Genomic DNA, 20,913 nt, shown 5'->3' with positions numbered 1-20,913 from the left:
TGAGTTACTAAACGTAAAGAATTTAAGACAATGCCTGCTGTTTTAGAAAAATAAAACGACCCAGGAGCCTAGGGACTATGTCTGTCTGTCTTCCCGTTGAATCCCAGTGGCCAGCACAGAACTTGGAACAAAAGAGGCAACAAAGCTTTTTAAATCTAAATAAGTGGGGTGTGAGGGGGCCTAACAATCTGGCGATATTTAGAGGAAGGAGCTGACAGACGTGTTCTCCTTTCTACGGGAGGGACAGAACAATGTTACACGAAGAAGAGTTTAAACAATCAGGGATGCGGAACCCTATTAAATCACGCAGAGGAGGGGGCAGGGGTGGGATGCGATCCTCAGATCTTCTAAAAGGCCGTTCCGGGGAGGAGGATGTATGTTAATACCCCACAGCCTTACGGAGGGAAATCAGGACGAGGGAATGCCGATACAAAAACAGAACCTGGCTTTTTTGGGAAAAGAACTAGCAAACCCTCGACCTGCCCTGAACACATTACGGTGAGACGCCAGGTGCGAAACGCCGCACCCGAACGCGAAGCCGAGTCACCGAAGCAAGAATTCTGCTGAATTGGTGTAGATTAAGGCGTCGTCTGATTGGCAAGAGTTTGGCGGGAACCGGGGTACACCAAACAAAGGAAGTGATGTAAGATGTCGCTCACTGACGGAGGTGGGATTATGCTGCCAGAGATTCGGAATTATCATTTTGATTGGTTGTTTTCTTGAGACACGGCCCTATCAGCCTCTCGCCGTTCCTTGCTTCCGCTTGCGCCGCTTGTTTTGCCCTTAGGAAAAATGGCCGCGGAGGCTTCCAGCCCCATCGGAAGCGGAGTGCGCGTTTTCACAAGCATGGCCCGAGAAGACGGGAAAAAGCGTAAAGTTCGTGAGCATTGATTGGCTGAAGCAAGAAGCGTTCTGGACACTGATTGGCTCCATGGTTCGCGGGAAGGAGTTTGTGGCACCAGCGGGAAGTGGATTTAACGCTGCGGCCGCAGCAGGGTTCTGAGGAGCTGGACAAACCCGCCAGATAGGCTTCTTCTGGACTTCTTTCCTGAGAGAGTCGGGACCAGGATGTGGTTTAGTAAGGATGAGAATCGCAAAGAGGATTTAGCAAGAGGGCAGGGGTCGTAGAGGCGTGCGGCGGTGCGAGTGGGGGAGGGACGGGTGGCGAAGGGGCGGGGGGCCGGGGGCCGGGGTTAAGGTGGTGAGGAAGATTAGGGCGATGCTGGGAGTGGTTGGCTGTGGGGTGAAGTCTGAGGGGGCCTGTGGGGTGTTCTGAGGCTTGGAAAGCGGCACGGGTATTGATACTGTTGTTTAAAACCAGATGCATCTGAAAGCTACAGCAGCTCCTCCTTCGGCGGAGCGGGCGGCTACACGCAGTCCCCCGGGGGCTTCGGATCGCCGACACTTTCGCAGGCTGAAAAGAAATCAGTAGGTTGAAAGAGTATTCCGTTTTATTTCATTCTGTTCTGAAGTTCCTAACTCGTCCCTGAGAGAAAATTTATTCGGCAAAATGTGTCAAACATGAACTGATTGGATAATTACCAGTTACTGCCTTACCGAATCTTAGAATTAAGTGCTGTAAGTTTTAAAAAAAGGACATTTCTCCTACTTTCGCTTCCAACGTTGAATTGGCTTTATTCTGAAATTTACCAATATAGCTAAAGAATCAGTCTTGTGGGAAAACTGGGCTTTTGTTACTAGCCTATTTTGTATTCTTCATGTATTCGAAATTCTTTTTTTTTTTTTTTAATTACATGTAATGAGGTGATAAAAAGCGGTGGGAAGAGCATGGTCTGGGAAGTCAGGTATATCTGTGTTCTACCATTACTCTGACACATAGGGTTTCATTGGACAAATGTCTTAACATCAGGAATCAAATGAGATTGTTAATACATACCTTATAAAGTTGTTATGAGACTGAATATTCTAATATATAGTGTATATAAAGTGCCTGCCCTGTAGTCATTTTCAATAAATGGTCCCAGGTTTTGTTTTTTAAGTTTGTATTTATTTAAGTAATCTCTGCACCGGACATGGGTCTTGAACTCAGAACCACCACCACCACCCCCAGATCAGGTCACATGCTCTTCTGACTGAGCCAGCCAGACATCCCTAGTCCCAGATATTTTTGTTAAAAAGAACATGAGTGTTGGAACCAGGATAGACAGTGTCTGGAATCAGCTTTTAAGTGGCAGTATCTTTAGTGCGACGACTTGAACTTTGTGGCCCTTAGTTTTTCTCATCAGATAATGGTACTAGTACTACTTATATCACACGGTGGTGCTGAGAATTGATAAATAAGGTAATTAATATATAGGAACGTGATCTGTAAAACGCTGTCTAAATGCTTGTTATTCACTTTCAGAGGTGAGTTTATATTTAACTGCTGTTGATTTCATCTTTTAAATACAGGTTGATTTGGCTACTTGTTAGGTGTCGTTCAGATGTGGTGTTAAGGTTCAATATTTTTTTTTTAAGAATTTATTTATTTATTTGACAGAAATCACAAGTAGACAGAGAGGCAGGCAGAGAGAGAGAGAGGGAAGCAGGCTCCCTGCTGAGCAGAGAGCCCGATGCGGGACTTGATCCCAGGACCCTGAGATCATGACCTGAGCCGAAGGCAGCGGCTTAACCCACTGAGCCACCCAGGCGCCCCATTAAGGTTCAATATTAGCAGGTTCTGTATTTTTTGTACAGGTTGATAAGCTTTTACCTAAACTGTTAATTCAGGGGTGTGTGTCAGTGGGAAAGAATTGATTGATAATTCCCATACATTTGGACATTGCTTTATATTTTTCATACCAATTATTTCATATAATTCCATAATGTATTTATTGATTATTCCATTGTACATCAGAGGGTCTGGGAGGTGAAGGGACTGAGTCTGTTGTGTTCCATCCTACATGAAGAATAACTGTTTGGTTGTTGATTTCTGACAAAAATTCTATTCTTTGGGGTGCCTGGGTGGCTCAGTGGGCTAAAGCCTCTGCCTTCGGCTCAGGTCATGATCCCAGGTTCCTGGGATCGAGACCCGCATCGGGCTCTCTGCGCAGCAGGGACCCTGCTTCCCCCTCTCTCTCTGCTTGCCTCTCTGCCTATTTGTGATCTCTGTCTGTCAAATAAATAAATAAAATCTTAAAAAAAAAAAATTCTAATCTTTAATCCACCGTGCCTTTTCTTCCTTGTGCTTATTTCTCTAAATGAGTTTATGAGAGTGCATATTTACCGGTAGCCTGTAATGCCCATGCCTTATTGTTTTAGTGTTGACGTTTTCACACGTCAGGGTAGAGCCTGAATGCTACCTTTGAAAGTGCCAGTACGTTTTTCTGGGATCCCATGTAGTGCGTCTCACTCTGTAGACCAAGTTTGTTATTTACATTTGTGCCTCCATTAGGTAGGAGTGTGTTGAGGGCAAATCCTATTCCGTTTTTCTCATCTTTATGCCATGAGACCTGCCCTGGCCAGTTGTAGGGGATAATAAGTTGTTAGGCTGCTTTTGAATGGGATTTCAGTGTCCTTGGGTAGACATCACCTACCCAACGCATAGTGTCCTTTCCCTTTAGGACGTCCAGCATGGTCAAGCCTTTATCCCATTTTCCCCAGGACTTCCATTCTATTGTCAGAGCATCTGTCCTTAAAACTCTACCTCGAACTTTTGTTATCTTTTATCATGAGACGTCGGGCAACTCCAAAGTTCTGTCTCTGCTGGCCATTTCTCAAACCTTTTCCAAATACCATCTCCTGTCATTGGTGAACTAAACAGCCAGCTCCAGCTTGCCTTTGTCCTAAAACTGAAGTATAAGTTTTGTCCCGGAAGCAGGTCATCATCCTTCCTTATGTTGTCCACTCTCTGACGTGCTCATTTTAGTGAATCTATGTGCCACACAAACTTAACTCATTGATCAGGAGCTTTGGAGTCAGACACCTAGTTTGAATTCTGAAGTGTGGTATTTGTTAGCTATATGATCTTGGTTTCCATCTCTGTGAAGCAAGAGTGAGGATTCAATGTTAATGATGTATGTCAAGTGCTTGGCACATGGAAGGTGTTAGTGGGTGGTAGTTATTATTTTCTTAACTGAATTTTTTTTTAAAGATTTTATTTATTCATTTGACAGAGATCACAAGTAGGCAGAGAGGAAGGGAAGCAGGCTCCCCACCAAGCAGAGAGCCCGACTCAGGGCTCTATCCCAGGACCCTGGGATCATGACCTGAGCCGAAGGCAGAGGCTTTAACCCATTGAGCCACCCAGGCGCTCCTCTTAACTGAATTTATGCATCTATCTTTTCAGAGAGCCCGAGCCCAGCACATTGTACCCTGTACCATATCTCAGCTGCTTTCTGCCACTCTGGTTGATGAAATGTTCAAAATTGGGAATGTTGAGATTTCACAGGTAAGTAAAACAGTTTGTGGAAGAGTCCCTTCATCATGTGAAGAATGAAATAAAAGTTACTCATTTAAAAAGTACATGAATGTTTTAGTTTCCAGGAAAACCCAACTTTTCTTTCCTTCTGATCTAGGTCACTATTGTGGGTATAATCAGACATGCAGAGAAGGCCCCAACCAACATTGTGTACAAAATAGATGACATGACAGCTGCGCCCATGGATGTTCGCCAGTGGGTTGACACAGATGTAAGCAGTTATTTTTGAATTTAGGGTGGGGCTACTTTGGGACTCGAGATGTTGGACTGTTTTACTCTTTTTAATTTCTTAGTATTAGAATAATTTATAAGCAAGACAAAGGCAGAAATCTTAAAATGAAACGTTAACACATTTGAATTCATAAAAATTTAAAATGTTCCAAACTTCACTATATATAAGCAAAGTTAAAAGGCAAGTGACAGGACACACTAGAATATAAACTCTGTGAAAACAGAGTTTTGTTTTGTTTTTGTATGTTTAGAGAAGGAAGGGGTGGTGGGACAGAGGCAGAAGGAGAGCGAGAGTCTTAAGCAGGCTCCACGCAGGGCTCACTCACGACCCTGCGATCATGACCCGAGACTAAATCAAGAGTGAGACACTTAACCGATTGAGCCACCCAGGCACCCTGCCTTTTTTAATTTATTAAATTAGCATAGGAAAAAAAAAAGAATGGCAATGTCCACTTCTGATAAGAGTAGTAGCTATCAGGGGCGCCTGGGTAGCTCGGTAGGTTGAGTGTCTGCCTTCGGCTCAGGTCATGATCCCAGAGTTCTAGGATCGAGCCCCACATTGGGCTCCCTGCTCAGCCGAGAGCCTGCTTCTCCCTTTCCCTCTGCCTGCCTCTCTGCCTACTTGAGCTCTCTATCTCTCAGTCAACTGAATAAATAGAATCTAAAAATGTATATATATATTCTTTTAAAAAAAAAAAAGTAGTAGCTACCACAGTGCCTCTAGCACTTAGCAGGGACTTAACTAAATACTTGTTGAATGATTTGTCATGTTTGTCAAGGGAATTGGATGCCTACCTTGATGGTTTGAGTATAAATTGATATAAGCTACCTCAAAAATCAGCTAATGATCAAAATCATCCGTCATAAGAATGTTGATATAGCTCTCCCCTGCCAGAGGTTACGTTAAGGAAATAAGATAATAAGATGTGTGCAAAGGGACACCTAAGTGGCTCAGTTGGTTAAGCATCTGCCTTCAGCTCAGGTCATGATCTTAGGGTCCTGGGATCGAGTCCCACATCAGGCTCCTTGCTCAGCAGGGACCCTGCTTCTCCCTCTGCCTGCTGCTGCCCCTGCTTGTGCTCTCTGGCAAATAAATACAAACTTTAAAAAATAATAATAATAAAAGATGTGTGCAAAGATTCAGTTGTAAGATTGTTGATCATAGCATTGTTTATAATAATGAAAAATTAAAAACAGTTTCAGGGGTGCCTGGGTGGCTCGGTTGGTTAAATGTTAGACTCTTGGTTTAGTCTTAGGTCTTGATCTCAGGGTTGTGAGTTTGAGCGATGAGTTGTGCTCTGCACTCAGCAGGGAGTCTGCTTCCCTCACCCTCTCCATTTGCCCTTCTCCCACTTGAATACACTTTCTCTCGCAAATAAATCCTTAAAAAAAAAGTGTGCCTGGGTGGCTCAGTGGGTTAAAGCCTCTGCCTTTGGCTCAGGTCATGATCTCAGGGTCCTGGGATCAAGGCCTGTATCGGGCTCTCTGCTCAGCAGGGAGCCTGCTTCCACCTCTCTCTCTGCCTGCCTCTCTGCCTACTTGTGATCTCTGTCTGTCAAATAAATAACTAAAATTTTAAAAAAAAACAAACTACAAAAACAGTTTCAGGGGCGCCCAGGTGGCTCAGTTGGTTAATTTTCTGCTTTTGGCTTAGGTCATGGTCATGCAGTGCCGAGATCAAGCCCCATATCAGACTCCCTTCTCAGGGGGAGTGTACTTCTCCTTGTGCCCCTCACCCGGTTTGTGTTCTTTCTCTCTCTCTCAAACTCTCAAATCTTTTATTTATTTATTTATTTATTTATTAAAGATTTTATTTATTTATTTGACAGAGAGAAATCACAAGTAGATGGAGAGGCAGGCAGAGAGAGAGAGTGGGAAGCAGGCTCCCTGCTGAGCAGAGAGCCCGATGCGGGACTCGATCCCAGGACCCTGAGATCATGACCTAAGCCGAAGGCAGTGGCTCAACCCACTGAGCCACCCAGGCGCCCCTCAAACTCTCAAATCTTTTAAAAACAATAATTATTTTTATTCTTTTTGTAAATATTTTATTTATTTATTTATTTGACAGATCACAAGTAGGCAGAGAGGCAGGGAGAGAGGAGGAAGCAGGAGTGCCGCTGAGCCGGGAGCCCAATGCAGGGCTCAATCCCAGGACCCTGAGATCATGACCTGAGCTGAAGGCAGAGGCTTTAACCCACTGAGCCAGCCAGGCGCCCCAACAATAATTATTTTTAAAAAACAGTTTCAAAATGCAAGCAATAGGGCCTTACTAAACCGTGGTATATTTATGATATATAATAGGTGATACAGAAATGTGTAACTGTCATGAAGTGTTTACCATAAACTTGAGAGGAAAAGAGCATATTACAAGTTGGTATACGTGGTATGACCCCATTTTTGTAAAGCAACATGTATGTGAGTATCTGTGTAAACATGGAGATAAACTAAAAGGAAAACTATATTTTTTATCCTTTTTATTTTTAATTGTGTAAAAGACCTCTTGGTTTTTTATATATATATTTTTTAATATTTTATATATTTATTTGACAGACAGAGATCACAAGTAGGCAGAGAGGCAGGCAGAGAGAGAGAGAGGGAAGCAGGCTCCCCACTGAGCAGAGAGCCGGTTGTGGGGTTTGATCCCAGGACTCTGAGATAATGACCTGAGCCAAAGGCAGGCTTAACCCACTGTACCACACAGGCACCCTGGTTTTTTATAGTTTAAAAATACATTCATTATAGAAAATTTAGATCATAAATACTTTGTATACTATTTTCTCTTAAAAAAGCACAAGTTGTCTATAGAGAAATAACTAGGTAGTTCTGTATTCTTTAATTTTTGCTTCTTGGAAAAATATGGAATAATTCATTCAATAATTATTATTGGAGTACCAATTTTGAACCAGACTGTGCTTGGTCCCTTGTATACAAAGAATGAGAAAGACCCTATCCTTGACATCAAGTGGGGAGGTAGATACTATAATGCCTAATGCTACATGAGCAAACAACATGTACCATGCTTACTTAGAAAACATTTAAAGTCTCCTGAAATCCCACATTCTAGAGGGGACAATTAATTGCTCTAACAGGTTTTGGTAAATATCTTTTCATACATTTTTGTCTGTATATCTGTACGTAGAGATGTATGCAGTCTTACATAAAGGATAAGATATATAATTTTATATATATATGAACATATATTTTTTTATTTAAGGTTTTATTTTTAAGTAATTTCTACACCTAACATGGGGCTTGAACTTACAACCCCAAGATCGAGAGCAGCATGCTCCCGACTGAGCCAGCCAGGCGCCCTTGTACTTAAACTTTTTTTTTTTTTTTTAAGATTTTATTTATTTATTTGAGAGAAAGAGAGCATGGCAGGGGAGGGGCAAAGGGAGAGGCAGACTCTCCGCTAAGCAGGGAGCCCAACACGGGGCTCAATCCCAGGACCACAAGATCATGACCTGAGCTGAAGGCAGATGCTTAACAACTGAGCCACCCAGGCGCCCCTATACTTAAACATTTTATGATCAGAAAAGAACTTTAAGACTTAGTTAATACATATTTGTTATAAATCATTTATTAGAAAACTCAAAAAGACATGTTAAAATTAGCCATAATTATCCTAGTTAACCATTGTTAGCATTCTGGTGTGTCTTTTCCTCCACAGGGGAAATCAGCTTTTTTTCCCCACGTGCCACCACAACTGGTCTTCTCTAACAATAAAGCAAAATCTACATTATGAGTTACAATGGTGTGAAGTATCCCATTGTATGAGTGCATGACTTGTTGGTTATTTAGGTTGTTTTCAGTTTTTTAGTATTTTAGATTATGCCATATGAATATACATAAGGTTAAATTTTTTAAAAATTTTTATTTATTTAAGTAATCTCTACACCCACTGTGGGGTTCAAACTCAAGACCCTCAGATCAAGAGCTGCATTTAAAGGTAAATCTTGGGGCACCTGGGTGGCTCAGTCAGTTAAGCATCTGCCCGGAGGCAGGTCATGATCTCAGGGTCCTAGGATTGAGCCCTGCATTGGGATCCCTGTGCAGCGGGGAGCCTGCTTTGCCCTCTACCCCTCCCCTTGCTTCGGTGTGTGCGCTCCCTCTCTCTAACAAATAAAATCTTTAAAAATAAATAAATAAATGCATCTAAATCTTAATGCAGTTTCTTAATTATTTCCTTAAAATCCTAAATGTTGAATTGCTATGCTGATAAGTAGATCCACTGGAAAATTTTGTGCCCAACAGCAGTGAATAAGAGTGCATACTTGTTTGCTTTTTTGGTGGGGGGGGGGCGTTATTTATTTGTCAGAGGGAGAGAACGCACAAGCAAAGGGGAGCAGCAGGCAGAGGGACAGGGAGAACCAGACTCCCGCCGAGCAGGGAGCCAGATATGGGACTCGATCCCAGAACCCTGGGATCATGACCCAAGCCAAAGGTAGATGCTTAACTGTCTGAGCCACCCAGGCACCCCGCACTCTTACTTTTTAATGCTGTCTTTCTGTACATAATTCAGCAGGTTATTTTGTTTTTTTAGCAGTTTTAAAGTTTTACCAACATCCCTAAAACCTTCATGTGATATGTTTTTTTCTTTCAGGATGCCAGCAGTGAAAACACAGTGGTTCCTCCAGAGACTTATGTGAAAGTGGCTGGCCATCTGAGATCTTTTCAGGTGAAGCAAGAAAAAATGATAGTTAAGTTATATTTGCATGAAGCAGTTTCTGGACTCATGCCTGAGTTTAGGATACTTAAGATTAAACCAAGTCTTTCTGTTAAGTGGGAATTAGATTGAAATTACTTCATTATTCTCTTCGAAGAGAAATAACGGGTTTTTTAGCTTAATATAAAACTCACAGAGGGGTGCCTGGCTGACTCAGTCAGAAGAGCATGCAACTCTTGATTTCCATGTTGAGTTCAAGCCCCACGTTCAGTGGAAAAATCACTTAAAAATAAAATCTTTAAACACACACACACACAACTAATAGAATGGTAGAGAAAGAACAGGATCCGTGCCTATAGTGGCCATCCACGGCATCCACTAAGGGGTGAAAAAGGAGGACACCGGATTTCGAGTCAGGAGACTACTCTGCTCGGTTGTGTAAACCTTGGGCAAGTTTTTGAACAACTCTGAGCTGGTTTTGTTTTTTCCTCCTATGAATGACTATATTAGGATTGACCTTGAGTTAAACATTTTAAGTATATAACACATTTTTTCCATATTGGCAGAATATCATAACCAAGACAAGTGCCATAGTGTTTTGACCTAAGGTTGCTTTGAATGTGCTTGTCCTTTATTCACGTTTTTCCCTTTATTTTATTAGAACAAAAAAAGCCTTGTAGCCTTTAAGATCATGCCTCTGGAGGATATGAATGAGTTCACCACCCACATTCTGGAAGTTGTCAATGCACACATGATCCTAAGCAAATCTAACAGCCAGGTGAGCAACTCTACTCTCGGAATTTTTTCTCTTCTCTGGAAAAACATAGACAGCTTCTGTGCTCTGGCTTCGATTTTCTTGATGTTTTGAAGGTTGAGCCAGAAGAAAGGCCTCACTCAGTCCTCAGAGCATTTTCTTCATGAGCTTTGCCATGTTATTTTATTCCAGAGGAAGCACTCCTTTTTCTCTCAGAATTCCAAGTTCCTCTAACCCCACTGACTTGGAAGGCCGAAGCCTAAAACAGCCTTCACGTGTAGACACATAACTAACTGTAGGCTGAATGCTTGGCTCCAGGATTGTATTCAGAGAAATATCCCAACATGGACAGCATTTTACTGCTTTTCTTCTAATCTGTTGGCTAAATAGGAAAAATTATGCACCATTATTTTGTCCCTAAAGTTATCTTCCCTGCTTCATATTGAAAATTTTCAACATTATTTTCTACCATGTAAATTCCTTTTGACCAGTCCATCTAGGGCCACACAGAGGGTTTATTCTTCTATTAGAATGTCCTTAGATTGGGGTGCCTAGCTGGCTCAGTTGATATGGTAGAGCATGTCACTCTTGATCTCCGGACTGTGAGTTCAAGCCCCATGTTGGATGTGAAGCCCACTTTAAAAAAAAAAAAAAAAAAAAAAGGCAAAAAAAAGTCCTTAGATGATTTCTGGTGCCCAGGTGAAGGATTATTGGTTACAGAGTAGGAAAGTGTAGAAAACCCCTGAGCCACTAAGGATGCTATTGCATCCTGTTCTGTGCCAATTTGGTAAGCACTGGGGATACAAAGAAATCCATTCATTTATTCGTTCCTTTGAGAAATATTTATTGAGCCTGATGTGTACCAATCATTATTCTAGGCCCTTAGAAGGTTTCAATGAGGGAGTGACATGGTCTGATATGTCTTTTAAGAAATTCACCTGGGCTGGGCTGCTGTATGGAGCGTAGATGATGAGGCACCAGGAATAGCTGCAGAATTAATCTAGGAATGGTAGCAGCAGCTGGGGTAAGGAGTGGTTGGCTGATGTAATTTGAAGGTAGAGCTGACAGGACTCGTCGGTGGGTTACATACAGGATATAAAGAGGAAGGATTCAAAAATGACTTTGGGGCTTGAGCAACTAAGTGAAGCTAACACATTTGGAGGGTAAAATCCAGAGTTCTGTTGGGACTTGCCAAGTGGTGAGGTGCCAGGTAGATACCCAAGTGGAGAACAGAATGGATGGTTGAATATGTAGAGGGGGATCCAAGGGAGAGGTCGGGGCTAAAGGTGGAAATTCGGGAGTCATCGCGTAGGTGACATTTAAAGCCTCGGATGAGATGAGATAACCGGGGAGTTAAGAGGTCAGAGACCTGAGCTCTGGGACACACTAACCTTTAGAAGTCTGAGTAGAACAGAAGCCAGTGGTAAAAAAAAAAATTACCAGTTAGGAGGAAACCAGGAAATGTCATTCTGTAGAATATTCTGAAAAGACTATTTTAGGAAGGAGGGGGTGGTGATCAACTGTAGAATGCGGCTTGAAGTCAAGGCAGGTGATGAGAGACATCTGCCACTGGATTTGGAAACCTGGATCTTCACAAGGGAGGATTCGGTAGAGGATGTGGGAAATGGGTTAAAAAGAACAGAATTTGGGGCACCTGGGTGGCTCAGTTGTTAAGCGTCTGCCTTTGGCTCAGGTCATGATCCTGGGGTCCTGGGATAGAGCCCCACGTTGGGCTCTCTGCTTAGTGGGAATCCTGCTTCTCCCTCTCCTACTCCTCCTGCTTGCATTTCCTCTCTCACTGTGACACTCTCTCTCTGTCAAATAAGTAATAAATAATCTTTAAAAAAAAAAAAAAGAAAGAAAAAGAACAGAACTAGGTAGAAAGTTTAGAGTGTTTATTTTATTGCCATAGTTAATGACATATATGTGTATGGATCACATATTTCATAAAAGTGATTTATAAAGTGAGAATGGATGATGAGGGAGTGGAAACCGGGCACAAACACAGTTACATTGAGGAGTAAATAAAACACTCTTTCCTGCAAAGAGTTCATATTTGAGCAGTGGAGATTCAGATCGCCTCGGCAGTGAAGGCAGGATAAGTGGCAAGCACAGGGTACCGTGGAACCACAGCAAAGTGTTTCCCATCCTGACCTGGACATCAAGGGAGACGCCTTGGAGGAGGTGATGCCTAAACCAAGTCCTGAAAGATTCGTGAGGTGTGGGGTTACCTGAAGCACGACCCGAGGCCCTTTCAGCAGAGTATTTGGGTAAGAACTAGCCTTCAGTTCAGTATTACTGGATCCTAAGATGTAAGACTTCTGTTTTACCAGCAGGTAGCGTGAAGGTATCTAGCTTGAAAACAAGAGACCATGACTGGTTTTTATTTATTACCTCAAAGCAGTAGGCATTTAATGAGCATTTATTGAATGAATGCATCTCCTCACTCGATGGGATTTCTCCTAACAAGTTTCCGCAGTGCTTTTATATCTCTTTTGGGTAGTTAACACATTTGACATTCTATCATCCTTATTTATTCAGTTCAGTGGATAAAACATTGAGCACAGGTTGCACCAGGCACTGTGAAAATGGAGGGGCTTGTGGCAGAAAGTGCCAGGCGAATAATGTGCTGGCTGCTGTGAGAGGGAATGGGCCAAATGTCTGAGAGCTGAGGAGGAAGAACTTGGCTGACTTGGCTTGGGGCATGTTGGACAGCTTTGCAAAGGCAGTAGCCATTAAGTTGGGCTTTGCCAGATGGGAAGTCAGTGTTTACCAGGCAGATGAGGGGAGGAGCATTCCAGACAGGGAACAACATGTTCAGGGCAGAGGCATGTTTGTAGCCGGCAAGAAGTCCAGGTGCAGGGGCGCCTGGGTGGCTCAGTGGGTTAAAGCCTTTGGCTCAGGTCATGATCCCAGGGTCCTGGGATCGAGCCCCTGCTCAGCAGAGAGCCTGCTTCCTCCTCCCTCTCTATCTGCCTGCCTCTCTGCCTACTTGTGATCTCTGTCAAATAAAATAAATAAAATCTTAAAAAAAAAAAAAAAAGAAGAAGTCCAGGTGCAGCTGGGGGAGTAAAGTGTGTTGGGAAGAAGCAGTCTCGAGTAAACTAGAGATCTTGACATCTGTGGTGGGTCTTGACTGTCTAGGTGTATATTATTTTCACAGGCAGGGGGAGCCACCTGAAAGCTTTCCGACACAGGAGGGACAGGATCTGAAGCTGTTATTGTTACCTGAAGTTGTTATCTGACACAAAGACAGGAGTTGACTAGAGTAGGAGAGACTAGTGGCTGAGATGCCCTCGGGAGGCCAGGGTGACGAGGATGGACTTGAGCTACACTGAACTTGTGTGATAGGCTGTGGTGACAGACTGGGAAGTGAGTGAATGGACTCAGGACTGAAGTCTACAGAATTAGGTTAGCTTTACTCACTGAGGTGGGATAGAGCAGGGCAAGCAGGTTTAGGGAAGGTCATAATCTTAACTTCAGAGTGTGTGAGAGCACGAGGTGGGTGTATCCAGTCCATAGCTGGGAACAAGAATTTGTGGCCCAAGAGGAGGTCTGGGGTGGAATCCTGGGGGATCTGTCAGCCTTTTGGGGGATAGGTAGAGAGAAAGGCTGGTGAGGGATGCTGAGAAAGTAGAGTTTGAGAAGTAAGTGGAGAACCAGAAGAACTTTCCATCCAGAAACCTAAGGAGAGGTGGGTACATTTCAAGAGGAGTGTGGTCAGCGTGTCTTTCTGAGAGGTACTGTTAGGACCGAAAGGGACTGTTGGGTATATTGGTTGAAAAGTCACTGGTGACTTCAGTTAGAACAGTTTCCAAGGTATATTCAGTAAGAGTGCAAATATAGTGGGCTGGGGAGTGACTGAGAAGAAAGAAAATGGAAACAGGAATTATAATCTGTTGTTATTAAAAAGAAGAACAGAGAGTGATGGGAACTGGTTTTTTTTTTTTTCCTCTCATAATGCTTCATGCCTAGGTGACAGTAAATGCTTGAATTGGGGGGGGCAGGGTGAGTGAAATGGGTGAACCCTTACCATGGTGAGCATCCAGTAATTTATAGAATTGTCAAATCACTATGTTGTACACCTGAAACTAACATATATAACGCTGTGTGTCAATTATACTTCAATAATAAAAGTTTTTAATAGTAATAAAATCAGGAGCACGGTAAGGAATTCCCCAAAATAAATAAATGAGTGAGCCAAGTGTATGTTTGAATAATAAAGCACCAAGGATATATACCATTATAGTAGATCTCCAGGTAATTTTCTTCTCGGTGCTGTTTTTCCTCTGGTTCCCCTCAACAGCACAAAAACAAGAAGGAGCTAGGAGGTACCTTTCTGGATGATATTATGTGCTTCAGAGAATCACTTTATCTTCCTTGGAAAGACTCTTTAATGCTGATAGTTGTTCCTTCCAGTGTAAGCAATTGTTATTGGGGAAACCACTTAAATTATTTTTGTGAGCTGCTTACTGACATGCTATAACACAATACAAGGACTGTATTTAAATTGATAAATTTTCTAATGCTGTGAACTTCTTTCTTAATGCAGCCCCCAGCAGGAAGAGCACCTATGAGCAATCCAGGAATGGGTGAAACAGGGATCTTTGGTGGGAATAGCTCCATACCAGCAAATGGCCTCACTGTGGCTCAAAACCAGGTAAACACTGAGTGTCTCCAGAAATCCAAGACACTGACCGTCTTAAATTTGTTACTTCCTTGATGAGTCTAAGGCTGTCTAAGGACCTGACTCATTTCTTTCTTATCAAAGGTCTCGGGTTTATATAAAGGAGTTGATTTAGAGTAATTGCTAAACTCTTTCTCCTTTGAATCTTCAGGTGCTGAATTTGATTAAGGCTTGTCCAAGACCTGAAGGACTGAACTTTCAGGATCTCAAGAACCAGCTCCACCACATGACTGTAGCCTCAATAAAGTGAGTATTTGGTTCCCATCAGCTGGGGCTCCAGAATTGTACCCATTTTACCTCACCAGGGTTTCCTCATAATGAGAAGTTATTACACATAAAAATAAAACTGTCAGCTGCCATCTCTTTGACAGAAGGGGAGTTGTTCCGTCATGGAAAGATAGAAAAAGGACTCACAAAGGTGACGCTACCCATCACATCACTGATTCACTTGTTATTTAACAAATAGTGATTCCCATTATGTGCAGGGGATATAATTTTGAGCAGAATTGACTGGATAAAATTTGACCTCTTGTGGAATTCCATTTGGAGGAGTAAGAGCCTTAGCTCCGGTCCTCAGAGGTATGGGCCCATTGGTGTTAATCTTTCCACTGTGGAGATGTGCATTTGGCCCTCTGGACCTGAAACTATCAGTCCTTCCAGCATCCTTCTGATTCCATATTAGACAAGCTGCTTCCTGATTCCGATGAACCAATCAAACAAGCTGAGTACTTTGGTGCCTTTGATAGTTACTTATTACTGTAAATCTGTTGATATTCTAGTTTTACATAGAAAAGAAAGGCTTAGGTATAATTTCATTTCCTATTTTATAAAATGAAGAAGTTAATTCCTATCTCAGAGTTCCAGTGATGAATAGGTATAGAAGCACTGTCACAACGGGGCGCCTGGGTGGCTCTCTGCTCGGCAGGGAGCCTGCTTCCTCCTCTCTCTCTGCCTGTCTCTCTGCCTACTTGTGATCTCTCTCCATCTGTGTCAAATAAATAAATAAAATCTTAAAACAAAACAAAAAAAAACCACTGTCACATAGTAGTTGCTCTATTACTGTTAGTAAACATTTTAGTAGTAGTTAGAAAACAGTTACTGTTAACAAACATTATTAAATATGTTACACTCGGGGGACCTGGGTGGCTCAGTGGGTTAAGCCTCTGCCTTCAGCTCAGGTCATGATCTCAGGGTCCTGGGATGGAGCCCCTCATCGGGCTTCCTGCTCGGCAGGGAGCCTGCTTTCTCCTCTCTCTCTCTCTGCCTGCCTCTGTGCCTACTTGTGATCTCTGTCTGTCAAATAAATAAATAAAATCTTAAAAAAAAAATATGTTACACTGATCTTGAGGGTCTCAAAGGGTTTGAAGGCGTCCTCCCATTTCTGGAAAAGACCTTTCTTAATGTCCTGCAGCTTTGCTTCCCAGAGGGTGGGTGGGTGGGTAGGGAGAAGGAACTTTGAAAAATAGCTGTTTATGCTCGGAGTTTCATGTGCAAGCTGGACTGCAGTTTTATTTTTTATTTTATTATTATTTTTTAAGATTTTATTTATTTATTTGACAGAGAGATCAGAAGGAGGCAGAGAGGCAGAGAGAGAGGAGGAAGCAGGCTCCCAGACAAGCAGAGAGCCCGATCCCAGGACCCTGAGATCATGACCTGAGCCGAACGAAGGCAGAGGCTTACCCACTGAGCTACCCAGGCGCCCAGGACTGCATTTTTCGATTATCATTTTCATTTGCTTAGCCTGGCATTTGATTTTGGCTCTATTTTCTTGCCTTTACAACAGTCGGGGAGAAGGGTCCAAGGCAGCTTTAATAATCAGTGTCTCCGTGCATGATCTCACTTTTGCAGTTTTACTGCCTCTTCCTGGAAGAGCCCTCTGAGCAAAATGGCTGTGACTTCTTAGCTAAGGTAGAAAGTGGGAAGTGAGCAAAATCTGTGGTTGCCCATATCCAGAAGTCCGTTTCCTTTCTTCTTTGTCAATTTGAAAATGAGCCTTTTTCCCCCTTGGTTTTTTTCTAGGCAAGCTGTGGATTTTCTCAGCAACGAGGGACACATCTATTCCACTGTGGACGATGATCATTTTAAATCCACAGATGCAGACTAACGGATCTAATTGAGTTCCCGAGGCATTTTCCAGCTGGACCTGTTCTCATAGTATGTTTTCTCCCACTGTGCATCTGTTTGGCCAGTTGGCTTCTAGGGAGTAGGTTTCATCTAGAAAGGATCTCACTTAGCATCCTTTTGAAACTTGCTACTCTTCTGGCTTTTTGTTTGTGGTTATTTTTGTTTCTTGAAGCTCAATTTTGGACAGTTGATAAGAATGTAAACCTGGGTGGATTTTCTTAAAGAAGTTACAGATTGGGGCGCCTGGGTGGCTCAGTCTGTTAAGTGTCTGCCTTCAGCTCAGGTCATGATCCCAGGGTTCTGGGACCCAGCCCCAAGTCAGGCAGGGGTCTGCTTCTCCCTCTGCCCCACCCCTGCTTATGCTCTTTCTCCCTTTGAGATAAATAGATAAAATCTTTTAAAAATGAAGGAAGTAATAGATCAGCTGTTTACAACAGCACAGATGGAAATGGAAGAAACATGCTACTAAGAGAGTTGGGTGGTACTACTTCCAGGATACGCAGGAGTTTCTGCTCCTGTAATGTTCCCTGTGGAAAGAAGATGAGCCGGACTGGGACCTTCAGCAGGGAGCTAGCCCAGAAACCCACTAACTCTGCCTGGTTTTGTTCCCACCCTTTGGTTGGTTGTATGGTGTTATTTTCAGAATTGCACTTTCCTTTACCTGTCATGACTGCTTCCAAAAGTGTGTTTTTATGAACACGAAGTTCTGTGGTGGCCTCATGAGGGTAGAGGGGAGAAGGACGTTTGCTCGATTTTGTACCAAATAAGTACATCAGTATGTTTAATAATAAAAGCTCTGTTGTAGAATTTGTGAAGATGTTATTTTTCTTCCTAGGGTGGTATTACTACTACTTTATCTAACGTGTGTAGCATAGCTTGATTTGGGTTTGAAATCCTGGCTTTCCCCTTTTAGTTAGGATCTCGCGCAGGCTACGTCAGTTCTGAGGGCCTCCCATTTCCTTATTTATGAAGACAACTGTATCCTTTCCTCATAGGTGTGTTGGGAAAATTGAGTAAAATAATGTTTGCAAAGCATCTAGCATTGCCATTGGTAGAGGTTATAAAGTGGACCTTAATCTTGACTCTAGAAATATGTGGTCATGTAACTGAATTGGTAATATACCATTTGACCTCAAAATGAGATTAAGGGCGCCTGTGTGGCTCAGGTGGTTAAGCACCTGGCTTCTATTCAGGTTATGATCCCAGGGTCCTGGGACCAAGCCCCAAGTTGGGCATCCTGCTCCGCGGGCAGCCGGCCTCTCCCTCTCCTTTGTCCCTCCGCCCCTCGCTGTGCTCGTGTGTGCGTTCTCTCTCTCAAATAAATAAAATCTTTATTTAAAAAATCAAAGATGAGACCGTTTAAAGGCCTACAGGCTTTGGCCAGCTTAATCAGTTCTGTTTCTTACGGGAGAGCAAACTACCTCGAAGATGTTTTTGACAACTCCAGAACGTAAACTACGTTTTGAATAAAAGAACTGGTTATGAGTTAAGTTAATGAGGTGTAACATGCAAATACAAATTCTATAACTTTAACTGTGTTTCAGAATGAAACCTACCAGCAGCCATGTGGAGAATGCCCCACCCTCTGGTTTCTAAAAGTGAACAAGTCTGGGTTTTGTTTCTGTACATACAGAATAGTTCCTATCTAGGGAGCTAGATGGTTGCTTAAAAGTCAGTCAACCAGGATGTTTATCTGCAAGTCTGTCCACTCTTGATTATTTTCTGAAAGAAAGGGCACCGACTAAAAACAGGTTAAAAAATCATATATTTGAGGGGCGCCTCAGCACAGTTGGTTAAGTGTCTAATGTGGTTTTGGCTCAGGTCATGATCTCAGGGTTGGGGGATTAAGCCCCACATGGGGCTCTGCTCTGCAGAGTTGGCTTGGGGTTCTGTCCTCCCCCCCCCCTCCCCCCATCGCGTGCTTGCTTGTGCTCTCAAAATAAATAAATCTCTTTACAAAAACCACACATTAGGGGTACCCTGGGTGGCTCAGTTGTTAGGTATCTGCCTTTGGCTCGGGTTGTAATCCCAGGGTGCTGGGATCGAGCCCCACATCGGGCTCCCTGCTCAGTGGGAAGCCTGTTTCACCCTGTCCCACTCTTCCTGCTTGTGTTCTCGCTCTCTCACTGTGTCTCTGTCAAATAAAATTTTTAAAAAACAGCATGGTTTGAATTTGGAATGCATGATAGCATACGTTCATGCATAGTTGACATCTCTAGTTAATCCAACTGGCACTAGCAAACGGGCAAGGCAATAGCAGTGATTCTGGGTAGAAGCCTCTTTTCCTTTTGATCTTGAAGCCGATGATTCAGCAATTACAAACTACTTAATAATTCAACAAATACGTGTTGAATACCTACTGTGGCGGCCCACTGGTCACGCACTAGGAATACAGAGCAAAACAGGAGGTAGCGTCACTGGCGGTGCTGGTCCCACGTTGCCCGTAGCACAGAGTAGTGCTCAGCCGTGCGGAATTCCCCGCCATCCTGGCCTTTACGGCCCCACAGCCATGTGGCTTCTGACCACAGGCAGGCCTCATTAGAACGAAACACCAGCCTTCTGGGTGACCGTGCCCACCGGGATGTCAGGTACATAGTATTTTCTTTGCACCTTTATTAAGACCACAGGAACAGCCCGTGTTCTCAGAAGCCCCCCAGGAGCACAGCCAAGTGATGAATCCAGCTTGTTCTGGGGAGAATCTCTAGGTATCCTGCCGCTTTCCTAACGGGGCAGGGAGAGGACTGAGGCATAAACACGCCAGCTGTAAGCGAGAGGGAGCAGGGGACCACAGCTGGAAGGACTGTTGCCTCCTCAGTCCCGTGTTTCTTAGATACAAAATAGCAACAAAGGAGAAGAAAAGAAGGTTATACAGTAGCCATCGTTCTAGCAGGTCAACAGGAAGGAATGTGAGTCCTGTTGGTCACAAGTCTTAGAGGTAAATGAGAAGAGTAAGGTGTGTGGTCCGGCAGCACAGATTTGTAGTTGAGCAAGCGTGCTGGAAGGGATTAGCTTTACAGCAGACTTTCTGGGGAGACAACGAAAAAGGGAAGCAGGCAGCCTTCCCAGCTGCTCGGCTTCAAGGACCTGTTTCATCCTCTCCCCAGAGGCCTGTGGCTAGTATGTGTCTTTTCTCTCTCTCTTTTTTTTTTTTTTAAAGATTTTATTTATTTATTTGACAGATCACAAGTAGGCAGAGAGGCAGGCAGAGGGAGAGAGAGGAGGAAGCAGGCTCCCTGCTGAGCAGAGAGCCCAGTGTGGGGCTCGATCCCAGGACCCTGGGATCATGACCTGAGCCAAAGGCAGAGGCTTTAGCCCACTGAGCCACCCAGGCGCCCCAGTACATGCCTTTTCTCAAGGTCATCTTTAAGCATGCTTGCGTGACCAGCACAACTCATTAGTTAAAGTTATTTTGAACAGTATGTTATTCTGAGGGACGGTTACAGTATCCTGGTGGGGAATTAGGCTCCTTGGTTACTAGTAGTACTTAATCAGCTTTAACTAGAGAAGAGCCAGTAAGAATTAGCATCTGATGTGGAAGAATAAATGGGGGTTTTTGTCTTGTGTCTAAGATTTATTTAGTGGCACCTGGGTGGCTCAGTGGGTTAAAGCCTCTGCCTTTGGCTCAGGTCATAATCCCAGGGTCCTGGGATTGAGCCCCGCATTGGGCTCCCTGCTTGGTGGGAAGCCTGCTTCTCCCTCTCCCACTCCCTGCTTATGTTCCCTCTCTCGCTGGTCTATCAAATAAATAAAACCCTTAAAAAAGAAAGATGGATATATTTATTTGGGGGAGTGTGCATGCATGTGTGTGAGCAGGGGGAGGGGCAGAGGGAGAGAAATCCTCAAGCAGATTCCCCACTGAGCGCAGAGCCCCATACAGGGCTTGATCCCAGGACCTCCAGATCAGCACATGAGCCAATATCAGGAGTCAGACGCTTAACCAACTGAACCCCCCCCCAGGCACCCCTGAATAGATGTTTTTCTTTAAAAAAAAAAAAAAAAAAAAAAACGTTGTTGAGGAAGGGGTGTCTGGT

At 43.5% G+C, this 20,913-nt stretch overlaps 1 protein-coding gene across 1 annotated transcript; it reads left to right on the top strand.

Annotated features, from left to right (window-relative positions):
* The first annotated feature begins 792 nt into the window (after window positions 1-792).
* On the top strand, window positions 793-17,689 carry RPA2 (replication protein A2). Its single transcript, XM_059376845.1, has 9 exons — window positions 793-1,078; window positions 1,322-1,428; window positions 4,289-4,390; window positions 4,518-4,631; window positions 9,255-9,329; window positions 9,979-10,095; window positions 14,624-14,731; window positions 14,910-15,004; window positions 16,778-17,689. Exons 1-9 carry the CDS (start codon window positions 1,069-1,071, stop codon window positions 16,860-16,862), a joined length of 813 nt encoding a protein of 270 aa, XP_059232828.1. The 5' UTR covers window positions 793-1,068; the 3' UTR covers window positions 16,863-17,689.
* Window positions 17,690-20,913: the final 3,224 nt, after the last annotated feature.

The sequence above is a fragment of the Mustela nigripes genome, chromosome 14 (genome assembly GCF_022355385.1).
Source record: "Mustela nigripes isolate SB6536 chromosome 14, MUSNIG.SB6536, whole genome shotgun sequence".
In the NCBI taxonomy this organism is placed as follows: domain Eukaryota; kingdom Metazoa; phylum Chordata; class Mammalia; order Carnivora; family Mustelidae; genus Mustela; species Mustela nigripes.
The sequence above is the reverse complement of the archived record's forward strand: the minus strand, read 5'-3'. Positions and strand labels throughout refer to the sequence as shown.

Bases quoted from the DNA above. Each gene is read 5' to 3' on its own strand.
- RPA2 (XM_059376845.1), top strand. The intron at 10,096-14,623 runs GTGAGCAACTCT...TTCTTAATGCAG, and splicing joins TAAGCAAATCTAACAGCCAG to CCCCCAGCAGGAAGAGCACC. The intron at 15,005-16,777 runs GTGAGTATTTGG...GTTTTTTTCTAG, and splicing joins ATGACTGTAGCCTCAATAAA to GCAAGCTGTGGATTTTCTCA.